General features: G+C 44.3%; 1 protein-coding gene across 2 annotated transcripts; it reads right to left on the reverse strand.

Moving 5' to 3' along the window:
- Positions 1-857: 857 nt before the first annotated feature.
- Positions 858-13271, reverse strand: LOC121549592 (procollagen C-endopeptidase enhancer 2). 2 transcript variants are annotated; one of them, XM_041861378.2, is made up of 9 exons: positions 13010-13271; positions 12518-12626; positions 11703-11958; positions 8480-8604; positions 8087-8223; positions 7591-7754; positions 5419-5502; positions 4219-4386; positions 858-1915 (listed from the first exon to the last, which is right to left on the reverse strand). In XM_041861378.2, the coding sequence occupies exons 1-9, from the start codon at positions 13144-13146 to the stop codon at positions 1761-1763; spliced, it is 1335 nt and encodes a 444-aa protein (XP_041717312.1). In that variant the 5' UTR covers positions 13147-13271; the 3' UTR covers positions 858-1760. The 2 variants fall into 2 exon arrangements, with proteins under 2 accessions (XP_041717312.1, XP_041717313.1); XM_041861379.2 differs by having other exon boundaries at positions 858-1891; positions 13010-13270.
- Positions 13272-14176: the final 905 nt, after the last annotated feature.

Raw genomic sequence — 14176 nt, forward strand, 5'->3', positions numbered from 1 at the left:
ATTTGTCTGTCATATTTGACGTGTACCTATGATGAAAATTACAGGCCTCTCTCATCTTTTTAAGTGGGAGAACTTGCACAATTGGTGGCTGACTAAATACTTTTTTTCCCCACTGTAGGTTTTAATAGTGAAATATCTGTGAGTGTTACTCACTGTTCAGAGCCAGCACATCCCTGGTCAAAACACACACACACACCTGACCATTCCCAGTGCTCAGTAGAGCGTTCACGACTGCCCTTCTAAAAGCTGCCTCCACACCTGGCCATAGTTACCACATACTCTATGTAGGCCAGATATGTTGTTATTTATGTTATTATATGCACTGTTTTTCTCCCCTGTTGGTAGTTACAGTCTTGTCCCATCGCTGCAACTCCCGTACAGACTTGGGAGAGGTGAAGGTCGAGAGCCATGCGTCCTCCAAAACACTACCCTGCCAAGCCGCACTGCTCGCTTAACCCGGAAGCCAGCCGCACCAATGTGTCGGAGGAAACACCGTCCAACTGGCGACTGTGTCAGCGTGCATGCGCCCGGCCCGCCACAGGAGTCGCTAGAGTGCAATGGGACAAGGCCATCCCGGCCGACCAAACCCTCCCCTAACCCGGACGATGCTGGGCCAATTGTGCGCCGCCTCATGGGTCTCCCAGTCACAGCCGGCTGCGACACAGACCGGGATCAAACCCGGATCTGAGGTGATGCCTCTAGCACTGAGATGCAGTGCCTTAGACCGCTGCACCACTCGGGAGGCCCTTATATGCACTCTTAACATATTACAACGTACTACTGATCTGTAAATTAATTAATGATGACACTCCATATAAAGAACCATCTCGTTACAATAAACGTCATTTTGTATTTTTTATTTGGTCAGATGAAAACAATAAAATATAAATAACATTTACCAATTGAATCATATGAAAATACTTTATATTGTACTTAATTTCATATCGCTTTTTATTACAAACATTACATTTGAATGTAAGCTGACAAACCAAGCTGACATAATGATAAGGAGTGCTTTGTTGTATCCATTCATTGTAAAAGCTTTGGCTAATAAGTGACAGTACTAAACGTAATAACAGCATGACAACAAATCATTTCAAAAGGAATGCTATATATTAAACTATTGCACTTATCGACACCACATAAAATACCTCCCATATCTTGTCCATCCAATGTGAACATATGAAATAAAGAGCAGTTTGTAAACACTGTCCATAAAACTATAACACCCCGTCCTCAATAATGTACTTCCTCTAACAAACTCTTTCCTGTCTGATGTTTGATCCAAGCCAACACTCATCATGATATCCGGTTTGTGTTCAGTGGGCTTGAAACGTGAGAAAATGTTTTTGAAACAGAAAAGGTAAATGAGCGCTCTCATTGGACATATTTAGGTAGTATTTCGTTTCAAAACATCTTCTCCTGTTTCGTTCTAATTGAACGTGACCCAGGTGAGTTCCGCCCTACTATCTGTCACTCTTCCTCTCCTCCCTCTCTTCAATTATCACACTCATTCTTCACATTGCACTCAAAACAGGTCCAGAAAAAACAGCATAGAAAAACAAAACGAAGGAAAGAGACAGCCAGACACCTCCAGACAATAACAGCCTGAGCTCTGTAGACTAGTCCTGTGGTGACGGATGAGAGGTAATGATGGGTGGAGCCAGGGCATGCTGGGCGGAGAGACTAACAAGAACAGCCACACCCTTGTGGGTGGGGCATGGTGGTTGGGTGGAGACTCAGGCAGCATGTAGCTGATCTCAGCAGCGTTTGGTTTTCAGTACGTTGAGGGCCCTCTGGTTCTTGGCCTTGAAGGCCATGACGAAGTGATGGGGGGCGATCTTCCCCTTCCCATCCTCGTCTGCTGAGCCCATGAAGATGTAGTTGAGGCCTAGTGAGATCACACAGAAAGAGCCTGAATGCAGTGGCGGAACGGCAGAGACATTCAGGAAGGTAGCACATCAGCATCAACTCCCCTCTGTGTTCCATATACAGTGGGGCAAAAAAGTATTTAGTCAGCCACTATTTGTGCAAGTTCTCCCACTTAAACAGATGAGAGAGGCCTGTAATTTTCATCATAGGTACACGTCAACTATGAAAGACAAATTGAGGAAAAAAAATCCAGAAAATCACATTGTAGGATTTTTTATGAATTTATTTGCAAATTATGGTGGAAAATAAGTATTTGGTCACCTACAAACAAGCAAGATTTCTGGCTCTCACAGACCTGTAACTTCTTCTTTAAGAGGCTCCTCTGTCCTCCACTCGTTACCTGTATTAATGGCATCTGTTTGAACTTGTTATCAGTATAAAAGACACCTGTCCACAACCTCAAACAGTCACACTCCAAACTCCACTGTGGCCAAGACCAAAGAGCTGACAAAGGACACCAGAAACAAAATTGTAGACCTGCACCAGGCTGGGAAGACTGAATCTGCAATAGGTAAGCAGCTTGGTTTGAAGAAATCAACTGTGGGAGCAATTATTAGGAAATGGAAGACATACAAGACCACTGATAATCTCCCTCGATCTGGGGCTCCACGCAAGATCTCACCCCGTAGGGGTCAAAATGATCACAAGAACGGTGAGCAAAATCCCAGAACCACACGGGGGGACCTAGTGAATGACCTGCAGAGAGCTGGGACCAAAGTAACAAAGCCTACCATCAGTAACACACTACGCCGCCAGGGACTCAAATCCTGCAGTGCAAGACGTGTCCGCCTGCTTAAGCCAGTAAATGTCCAGGCCTGTCTGAAGTTTGCTAGAGTGCATTTGGATGATCCAGAAGAGGATTGGGGAGAATGTCATATGGTCAGATGAAACCAAAATAGAACTTTTTGGTAAAAACTCAACTCGTCGTGTTTGGAGGACAAAGAATGCTGAGTTGCATCCAAAGAACACCATACCTACTGTGAAGTATGGGGGGTGGAAACATCATGCTTTGGGGCTGTTTTTCTGCAAAGGGACCAGGACGACTAATCCGTGTAAAGGAACGAATGAATGGGGCCATGTATCGTGAGATTTTGAGTGAAAACCTCCTTCCATCAGCAAGGGCATTGAAGATGAAACGTGGCTGGGTCTTTCAGCATGACAATGATCCCAAACACACCGCCCGGGCAATGAAGGAGTGGCTTCGTAAGAAGCATTTCAAGGTCCTGGAGTGGCCTAGCCAGTCTCCTGATCTCAACCCCATAGAAAATCTTTGGAGGGAGTTGAAAGTCTGTGTTGCCCAGCGACAGCCCCAAAACATCACTGCTCTAGAGGAGATCTGCATGGAGGAATGGGCCAAAATACCAGCAACAGTGTGTGAAAACCTTGTGAAGACTTACAGAAAACGTTTGACCTGTGTCATTGCCAACAAAGGGTATATAACAAAGTATTGAGAAACTTTTGTTATTGACCAAATACTTATTTTCCACCATAATTTGCAAATAAATTCATAAAAAATCCTACAATGTGATTTTCTGGAATTTTTTTTCTCATTTTGTCTGTCATAGTTGACGTGTACCTATGATGAAAACTACAGGCCTCTCTCATCTTTTTAAGTGGGAGAACTTGCACAATTGGTGGCTGACTAAATACTTTTTTGCCCCACTGTATGTTTATAGGCACATCTATAAACATATACAGTACTGGACAGTATGTTTGTATATATTCACAGTATGGATCAACGGCTGAGGGGGAAGGTATAGATCTGATTGCACAGCGAGTTTTGCCGCTTACCTCAGACCTTGGTCAAGCTCCTTTAGGTGAGATTGAAGATAGGCTACAGCAATGGAGGCAAACTCAGAGCCATACACCAAGTAGTATGTCGAACCACCTCTTTCTTATGTATCTTGTATATTTTGAACAATACCGCTGTTACAAGTGCTTACTCAGTGCCACACTTGAAACTGTGTAAGTATTACTCAAACATAGAATTTGAACTGAAAGAAAAACATTTGGTACAATCATGGACTAATACCTGTGCTATAGTGTCATGGTGAATGTCTGAAACTAAAGCAAGAGAAACGGATGACTATATCCAGGGGAGAGTTAGCCTGAGTGCCAGTCTGTTTGTGCTATCATGCCAACTCCTTGTCACTCATTGTCATGCCAAACCACATTGTCTTGACAATGAGCAATGGAGTTGGCAAGAGCACAAACCGATCTGGGACCAGGCTAGGGGAGAGTGAGACCCAGAGTCCTTTGGCAGTGGTCCATTGTACTACTACTCACCTCGTCTGATGAACGGACACTTCTTGCAGAGGATGATGATCTTGGTGCTCATGGTCTTGCCGGCCTGCTGAATGGCCAGGTTGCCTTCTTTGTAGACGTTGATGATGGAGATGGTGGCGTACATGCTGCCTCCTCGCACCACCGCTGTGATGACAGTTCCTGTTATCACTGTCACAAAAAACATAGGGAGTTTAGATGGCTGAACAACAAGCAGTCAACAACATCTACTTAGATTTGAAGTCTGACAACTGTGTCATCATTATGAAATGGTGGTGTATAACTTTCAACAGCCTGTAAGCTCTGTAAGTGCCTTGACCAAATATTGTATGATCGAGATCGAATATCTTTCGATACAAATACTCTGATGCTTGGCTTTCAAAATGTACTGGATGAATATCTTTGAATAAGATAATCAGATCAATGTGTAAACAGGAAGGAAAGGCCGGATCAGTTGAGTCTTCTGTTAAGGTCCTTTTGTGTCTAGCCCAGTCATTAAAAACATGTGATGTAACACCCTTGGCTTGATATGACTGCAGACTGTCTGCCACTGTATTATACAATACATTTTTCCACTAACACCACATTACTGGGCTTCACTGACAGCCAGAGCCATTTTCTATACAAATCTGACCCAACCTCCCTGAGGAAAAGCAATTATTATAATACCTGCCTCATTCCATCAAAACATCACAGAGCTAGTCTAAATAACGGGGTAGCAAACTGAGGCCATGGAGTACATTGGCTGAATCAACACTTTCATTTAGCAACAGTTTACCTACAGTTAGGCTCTTCTCTGGCATGCGTGTTTACTCTATGAGAAGAAGAGAACTGTGTCTGTCCCATACACAAATTCACTGGGCTGCCCTGTCAGAAAACCCTCAAGGAGGCTTATGAGACACGATGAAACAACGCAGAAGGCCAAAGATAGTGTGCCATGACGGAGGGGACCATGACAACATGGGTTTGTTGCGGGAGGGACAGCTCATATGGACTGGGTTGACACTGTGGTAAATGTTGGAGGATTTTCTCTCACCCCCAACCCCCTGACTGAAACACACAGACACACACGGCACACACTGTTGACCTGTTGTTGTTTGTTGCTGTAGCTTAGTATCCGTGACGGCAGTAGGGGCGGCTTTAGGTGGGGCAGCCATAGTAATAGATGTAGCATTAGCTGTAGGAGAATAGTCTCTCTCTTACCGAAGTCACTGGTACAGTAGTTGCTCTCAACAGTTCCACTTCTTTTGCATTTCTGCTGGCACAGCGCTACAGAGTACTTCAGGGCTGGGGAGACACAGAGAAAAATAAAATATAGTTACTTAGTTCACATTCCATCTTACACATTCAATTGACGCTAGCGAGTAGGGTTTGGGTTGATTTTGTTTCACCTTGAGTCAATTCAGGGAATGAATTGAAATCAATCGTAGGCTAATAAATTAGTATGAACACTTCCCATTGAAAACTGTAGGCAACTTAGAATCCTACATAAGAGTTCACATCACACTTAAGGTATAGGGCTCTTTTTCAGCTGGCGTTAAGGCGGCGCAAGTGGTCTAAGGCTCTGCATCGCAGTGCTAGCTGTGCCACTAGAGATCCTGGTTCGAATCCAGGCTCTGTCGTAGTCGGCCGCGACAGGGAGACCCAAGGGGCGGCGCACAATTGGCCCAGCGTCGTCCAGGGTAGGGGAGGGAATGGCCGGCAGGGATGTAGCTCAGTTGGTAGAGCATGGCATTTGCAACGCCAGGGTTGTGGGTTCGATTCCAGTATAGAAAAAAAAAAAAAAAAAAAAAAATGTTTGCACTCACTAACTGTAAGTCGCTCTGGATAAGAGCGTCTGCTAAATGACTAAAATGTAAAAATGTAAAAATGCAAGTGTCTAACGCACACTTCTTGGCAATTTAGACTTCTAAAAACCGGCGCTCTGCTATTTTCCAACCCTTGTGCCAGGGTTGGTCATTTACCTGTCTAACATCAGCTCACTTGCGCTGAGATGGGAGGGGTGAAACTATTTGAGGTGTGTCCTTAAAAACGAGCGCCAAACTGCCAATTTCGGTCAGAGCAACTGGAGATAAACTGGTCTTAGCAGTAACGCATGTTGGTTATGGCATTCATTTTGCCAGCGGAGGCTCACAGTAGCCTAATCAGTGGCATTTCATCAATGTTTTACTCAAATATCACCTTTTCTGTATATTGGAATATATTTTCCAGCTTCTGTGAAAAGTTTGGACTCATTATGTGTGATACCCTTTGAATGAACGGTGTCAGTGACTGTGGGAAGCCTGTTTAGGAACATCAAGTTATTAAAAAAGACGTCTCAAGGCTGCTATGGTAGTGGTATAGGGAAAAGACTGTCCAACCACTATCCAAATATTATTCTTACTGGTGGAGAACAAAAAGCCTAAAAGATGTGGTCCTCTGTAGCTCAGCTGGTAGAGCACGGCGCTTGTAACGCCAAGGTAGTGGGTTCGATCCCCGGGACCACCCATACACAAAAAAAAAAAAAAAAAAAAAAAATGTATGCACGCATGACTGTAAGTCGCTTTGGTTAAAAGCGTCTTCTAAATGGTATATATTTATTTTATTTTATTTTATAAGCCAATCAGAGGCAGTCATCAAAGGATCCTGATGACAGTGTGTGTGTGTGTGTGCCTTGCCAGAGAAAGTTGGTGGCCACAAACAACCATACATGTGTGACTTTAGGTTGTTCTGCATATTAGTTTGTCTGAATAAGAAGGAACAAGGTGTCTCTTTGGGGGGTCTACTCGCCTCCCTTCACCTTAGCTCTGACATAGTAGACAAATCACAGATTTAAAAAGACTAGAAAAGACAGGAAAATAATACACGGAAGTGATAAGTTAGAGTGGACTGATGTTTTGACTGGCATCTAACCTCGTCACCAACTGCTACAGAGACAGCCGGCTAGGGACGAGATTAACAGCCATCCAGCATTGGTGTCTGCTCCATTGCCTTTCATCCTGGGGGCAACAGCCACTACCACGATAGATCTGATCTGGGACCAGGCTAATGCAGATGCCTGGAAGCCACTCTCCTGGTGGGAGGGAGGGAGCTACAGCAGCTACACCACATGTTGGCATCAGCATCAAAGATCACTGGGACAAGGCAATCCATGCTGTCTCTAAATCCATAACTCCTAGTAGCAGATCAAATGGGCCAAACACACGTGTGGCCTGGAGATGATGATCATCATCATCATCATCATCATCATTTTGACAATGATGACGATGAATTGGATTCATATTGTGCTAAAAGCACTTTACATTGTAACAACAAGACTGAAGAGATGTGTCAAGACAAGGGAAGAGATACACATATGTTCTGCTTGGATTAAACAGAGAAAAAGGAGCTACCTACGTATGGGTCTGGTGGTGGCTGCTGGGATGGTGGTGGTCGGTGGTACCGTGGTGGTGGGGAACTTCTTGGGTCTAAACTTGTAGTGGCCAATGAAGCCGTCTGCTGTTAAACTGAGGTCTGAGAGGAACTGGATCAGGAGCTGGTTACCTTCAGAGAATACTGGACTACACACAGAGAGAGAGAGAGAGAGAGAGAGAGAGAGAGGAGCGAGAGAGAGAGAGAGAGAGAGAGAGAGAGAGAGAGAGAGAGAGAGAGAGAGAGAGAGAGAGAGAGAGAGAGAGAGAGAGAGAGAGAGAGAGAGAGAGAGAGAGAGAGAGAGAGAGAGAGAGAGAGAGAGAGAGAGAGAGAGAGAGAGAGAGAATATCGAATATGCTCATGGATATCTTGTGCTTAGGTAAAACAGTAAATCAGGCATTAGTAGGTTTATGATCAAGGTCATAAGCCAAGCGGTACATTAGCTAGATGAATGCAGAGTAGAAATAGGTGTGTGACGTACGCTGGAGGGCTATCGCCACAGAATTTCCCGATCCTCTTGGCATCATTAATCTCTGCCCCATTAAAAATGGCCACATAGTCATAGCGGCAGTAGTTGTCTCTTTCCACATCGAACTTCTCAAATTTCACCTCAATGATCTGTGTTGGTGGACAGGTTACATAGAACACAGGTCACACAGAACACAGGTTACATAGAACACAGGTTACAAAGAACACATGTTACATTGAACACATGTTACATTGAACACATTAGTTTCAGCCCACATTCTGAAGGTGCATTTCATTGTGCATCACTAACCAAGAGCAAACCACTTAGGCGATCTCAATCACTCTCAATTGTGTCAAGTTGAACTGTGAGTAAAGTAAGACCCTGTGGTTGTAGACTAACACTCACCTGGTTCTTAGGAGCCACTATGTGCCATGAGCAGGTGACCCCAGCGGGGTAGTCCTTCTCGGGCCAGTTAGGCGTCTTAAAGGACCCAGAGGGTTTATCCAGACGACCGCCACAGTACTGATCCCCTGGTGGGTGCAAAGTCAAACCCCAACATTTAGTTATACTACCCAGATAGTACTGCTTCACATGCTATTCATTTGAAGCTCCACTGGACATCCTCCTGTGACTGTGTTTATGTGCAAGATATATCTTTTCCATTTTAATGTTGAAGGACGGAATGTTGTGCACGTGCATGACATAATTCCATAATGGCACTAACATTTTTGAATGTAGGCTCTTATCTCATGCTTCCTTTATTATGAGTAACTAAAGAAGACATCTGTCTGTCTCTCTGCCTTGGTCCCCTGCTGCAACCACACAAGCTGCTTGACTGGCAAGGGATCTGTGGATCTTTAAAAACCATGGCTGGATCTCCTGTAACATGTAGTTAGTCGCTACAGCTGAGCTCCCAGCCTCATGACTGGCAGACGGACAAGTCCAATTTGACTCTGTAACTAAAATAAACATATGGAGGAGTGCTGTGTGGTGCTTTTCAGTTTCAACCAGCCACTCCCAGGAACAGGGAGAGATGGAGAAACCAGTCTATCTGCTCTAGCATCTGGTGTGTGAAGAACACCAGTCTATCTAAACTTACAGACCCAGCGGCATTCTAGCTTTCAGCTACTGTAGAGGTACGGTGACAGAGAGAAGGTACAGTGAGGGAAAATAGTATTTGATCCCCTGCTGATTTTGTACGTTTGCCCACTGACAAAGACATGATCAGTCTATCATTTTAATGGTAGGTTTATTTGAACAGTGAGAGACAGAATAACAACAAAAAAATCCAGAAAAACGCATGTCAAAAATGTTATAAATTGATTGGCATTTTAATGAGGGAAATAAGTATTTGACCCCCTCTCAATCAGAAAGATTTCTGGCTCCCAGGTGTCTTTTATACAGGTAATGAGCTGAGATTAGGAGCACACTCTTAAAGGGAGTGCTCCTCAACTCAGCTTGTTACCTGTATAAAAGACACCTGTCCACAGAAGCAATCAATCAATCAGATTCCAAACTCTCCACCATGGCCAAGACCAAAGAGCTCTCCAAGGATGTCAGGGACAAGATTGTAGACCTACACAAGGCTGGAATGGGCTACAAGACCATCGCCAAGCAGCTTGGTGAGAAGGTGACAACAGTTGGTGCGATTATTCGCAAATGGAAGAAACACAAAATAACTGTCAATCTCCCTCGGCCTGGGGCTCCATGCAAGATCTCACCTCGTCGAGTTGCAATGATCATGAGAACGGTGAGGAATCAGCCCAGAACTACACGGGAGGATCTTGTCAATGATCTCAAGGCAGCTGGGACCATAGTCACCAAGAAAACAATTGGTAACACACTACGCCGTGAAGGACTGAAATCCTGCAGCGCCCGCAAGGTCCCCCTGCTCAAGAAAGCATAGTCTGAAGTTTGCCAATGAACATCTGAATGATTCAGAGGAGAACTGGGTGAAAGTGTTGTGGTCAGATGAGACCAAAATCGAGCTCTTTGGCATCAACTCAACTCGCCGTGTTTGGAGGAGGAGGAATGCTGCCTATGACCCCAAGAACACCATCCCCACCGACAAACATGGAGGTGGAAACATTATGCTTTGGGGGTGTTTTTCTGCTAAGGGGACAGGACAACTTCACCGCATCAAAGGGACGATGGACGGGGCCATGTACCGTCAAATCTTGGGTGAGAACCTCCTTCCCTCAGCCAGGGCATTGAAAATGGGTTGTGGATGGGTATTCCAGCATGACAATGACCCAAAACACACAGCCAAGGCAACAAAGGAGTGGCTCAAGAAGAAGCACATTAAGGTCCTGGAGTGGCCTAGCCAGTCTCCAGACCTTAATCCCATAGAATATCTGTGGAGGGAGCTGAAGGTTTGAGTTGCCAAACGTCAGCCTCGAAACCTTAATGACTTGGAGAAGTTCTACAAAGAGGAGTGGGACAAAATCCCTCCTGAGATGTGTGCAAACCTGGTGGCCAACTACAAGAAACGTCTGACCTCTGTGATTGCCAACAAGGGTTTTGCCACCAAGTACTAAGTCATGTTTTGCAGAGGGGTCAAATACTTATTTCCCTCATTAAAATGCAAATCAATTTATAACATTTTTGACATGCGTTTTTCTGGATTTTTTTGTTGTTATTCTGTCTCTCACTGTTCAAATAAACCTACCATTAAAATTACAGACTGATCATGTCTTTGTCAGTGGGCAAACGTACAAAATCAGCAGGGGATCAAATACTTTTTTCCCCTCACTGTATATAGGGAGGCACCAGACCAAAAAAATTCCACTAACTCATTCGGGGAAAAGTAACGTCACCGGGTCAGAAGAGGAAGGGACGGCTTAACGCTGACCTGTCTGGCCCTAGAGCGCTCCATCCAGAAAACGAGCCGTGAAGAATTCCTCGTCATGCTGTGAAATGTGTAGAGATTCACCTCCTCAAGCAAGCTTTAAGTCAACAGGTCTCGTCTTAACTGCGCAAGAGGTCTGAACTGAAAGAGCAGTGGTACTTTATCTTACCAAGCAGAAGTCAAACTTTTCCTTGACCTGCTATCCGTTGGGAGTCATTTATTTAGCTAGAACTGCCTTTTAGTCTCAGATGTAAATAATTGCCCTCTCAGATCTCTTCATCTGTGTATTAGTATTATTACAGTGACACGATGCAATGACCTTGCTGGGGCAGCTAGCGATTAAGAGGCTTGTTAATTAGCTCGTTAAAGTGTGACCCTTGGCCCTAAACACGCACACACATTTCTGATGTCTTTACAATGTGGAGTCAGAGCAGAGTCATGGCTAGGGCTCAGTCCCTAATGCTCTGTTGAACATGCTTGGGTAGAGGCTGGATAATGATGACTGAAATTGTCCCTACATAACTACATCCAGGGGTACAACAACTTAGAGATGACACAACCCCTCTTCAACCCACACAGTGGTTCGTGGCCCGGCAGGTAGCCTAGAGGTTAGAGAGGCAGGCCTGCAACCGGCGGGTAACCGGTTTGACTCTCAAGTTCAACAGAAAAAATCTAGTAGAATCCTAGATCATAGATGCCATCGCCTGCCACTGTGCCATTGAGCAAGGCACGTAACTCTTAAAAACTGCTACATTCTTCTTCTATTCTTCTTCTGCTTACCTCTCTCATGCGGCTGGCCAGAAGAGTACACTGCCAGGAAGCCACTCCCGGCCGTGTTGGCATCAGACACCATCTGAATGAGCATCTTGTTGCCGGTGGAGACCAGGGCACCTGGCCTGAATGTCCCACAGAAGCGGCCCAGCCTCTGGCCACTCACATGGCCACTGTAAACATCCACGTAGTCATAGCGACACAGGTTGTCACTCTCCAGGTCAATGAAGCGGAAGGACAGGACCACCACTTTACCCTCAGGGACCTGGGGACAACATTCAATCATATACAATATACAGTTCAATCTATACAATCACATAAGGGGCATATGTGACAACTCATGTAAGAGGAAACAAATCTTCCTCTGATATGGAATGAAATAAATGAATGAAACTATATGAAACTCATTCCCCTCTTTTCAAATCAACATCACCATCTTCAATTAACAGTACAAGTCAAAGCATTCCAAGTCTAAATCTAGCAATGATACATATATTATTAACAAGTAACAAACATACAGGACTTCACTGTTGGTGATTATTTCCTTGACTTACCTTTAATTCGTTGCAGCCATGTGACCATGTTGTGTGTTAATAAAAATGCCAAGCAGGCAGCTCAAAGTGCCTGAGGGGTGCTGTGTGGCCAGTAGTCAAATACCAGACTACCAATTAGGCCTACACAGTTAGGGTTGGTGAATTAGTATCTCATTGCAGTTTATTAGGCCTACAGAAACATTGCGTCATTTCAGTTCTCTGATATGGGTGTTGTTAACTGTTAAACATGGATCATGTATTTACAGTAGGCTACAAGTATGTTTGACTCACCGTGATTCTCCAAACACATTTGGTATTTGGGGGGTACACCCCTGGATACCCCGGGCTACCAATGACCCCAGAATCCCCCGTTATATTCCCTCCGCATGTAAACGTTGGTCTGGAAACATCGAGAAAAAATATTTTAGACACTTATCATTCTAATACAAATATGTAACCTGTGCTATCATGGAATCTGGAAAGGAGCAGAAGCCTTGGCGTTAATGGTTGGTGTTCATTCTTGGGTTGTCTCGGCAATGCGCCAATGTGCGTCCTCATGCTTACAGCGCAGACTGCAGATTCCACCAAAATAACAACTCCTCAGTTATTATGAACAATTGAACATCATTGATGCAGTTCCTTCATTCATTGTGCCGTAGGCTAACGGATCCTTGGCACCTCATGATAAGGCTTTGTAGGATATTGTACACACGTGTTTATTCTAACAAATAGCCTAACGCAGAGCCAAAAATAATCGATTGTTAAATAAAAGTGAAGAGGTACCTCCGTTGTGACTGCGCGCAGACTTCTGTCAAAAACAGTACACTCCATGCGCAAAAAATACTGCATATTCTCAACATTGTCGGGTGAACTGACCAGGCACCACTTCGCCTGTTTTCGACCCGTGGCATGAAGGACATTGTATTCAGTCGCTCGAGCGGTGGGGAAAAGTACCCAGAAGTTCCTGGAGGGAGTTTCGCAGGCTGCAAGCTGTAGCACGGAGATGAATATAGCGTTTGTTCTGCGTGGTAGGAGGGAGCAGTCGACAGGCAGCTGCCTTTTTCCAAAACCTGGGATCAAAGACGCATTATAAATATTGGGGTGGAGGGAGTATGGGGGGAGTGGGGGACTCTTGCTTTAGTCTATTACCACACCTGGCAAAACCTACCTTGGGTAAAATAATGTGAATATCCTTTGTGAAAGATTTATTCAAGGCACAGAGTTCAGGTGATCATAAGGAATATATGGTCATATGTACAAACTGTATGCACTTTGCACATAGGCTGTTTGTATGTGCTCTTCAGAATAAAATACATTTAAAAACAAGTGAATAGCCTAATGAATAAATAAATGCAAAATAGGCCTAAACGACAAAAATAGACTATTACAGTACATTCATATATATTACAATATTTACAGTATAGATTCCAGAATGTGCCCTTATGCACTAATATGTGCAATGTGCTATCTATTAGCCTACTTACACCTAGTGACAGACAGACCGAAAGACAGACAGACAGACAGACAGACAGACAGACAGACAGACAGACACACACACACACACACACACAGACACAGACACAGACACAGACACACACACACACACAGACACACACACACACACACACACACACACACACACACACACACACACACACACACACACACACACACACACAGATGGCGCCGCTATGGACGGCACTATGGACGGCACTCGTCTTGCCGGTTCCTGCTTATGGATCTTTTTGCGTTAATTATTACTTTGTTTGCTTTTCTAAAATGTTTATCTCATTATGCCGCTATGGACGGCACTATGGACGGCACTCGTCTTGCCGGTTCCTGCTTATGGATCTTTTTGCGTTAATTATTACTTTGTTTGCTTTTCTAAAATGTTTATCTCATTATACTGAGCCATTTACTTTATGTTCGTATTCTTATCCTTTAATAGTT

The sequence above is a fragment of the Coregonus clupeaformis genome, chromosome 34 (assembly GCF_020615455.1).
Source record: "Coregonus clupeaformis isolate EN_2021a chromosome 34, ASM2061545v1, whole genome shotgun sequence".
Classification (NCBI taxonomy): Eukaryota; Metazoa; Chordata; class Actinopteri; order Salmoniformes; family Salmonidae; genus Coregonus; species Coregonus clupeaformis.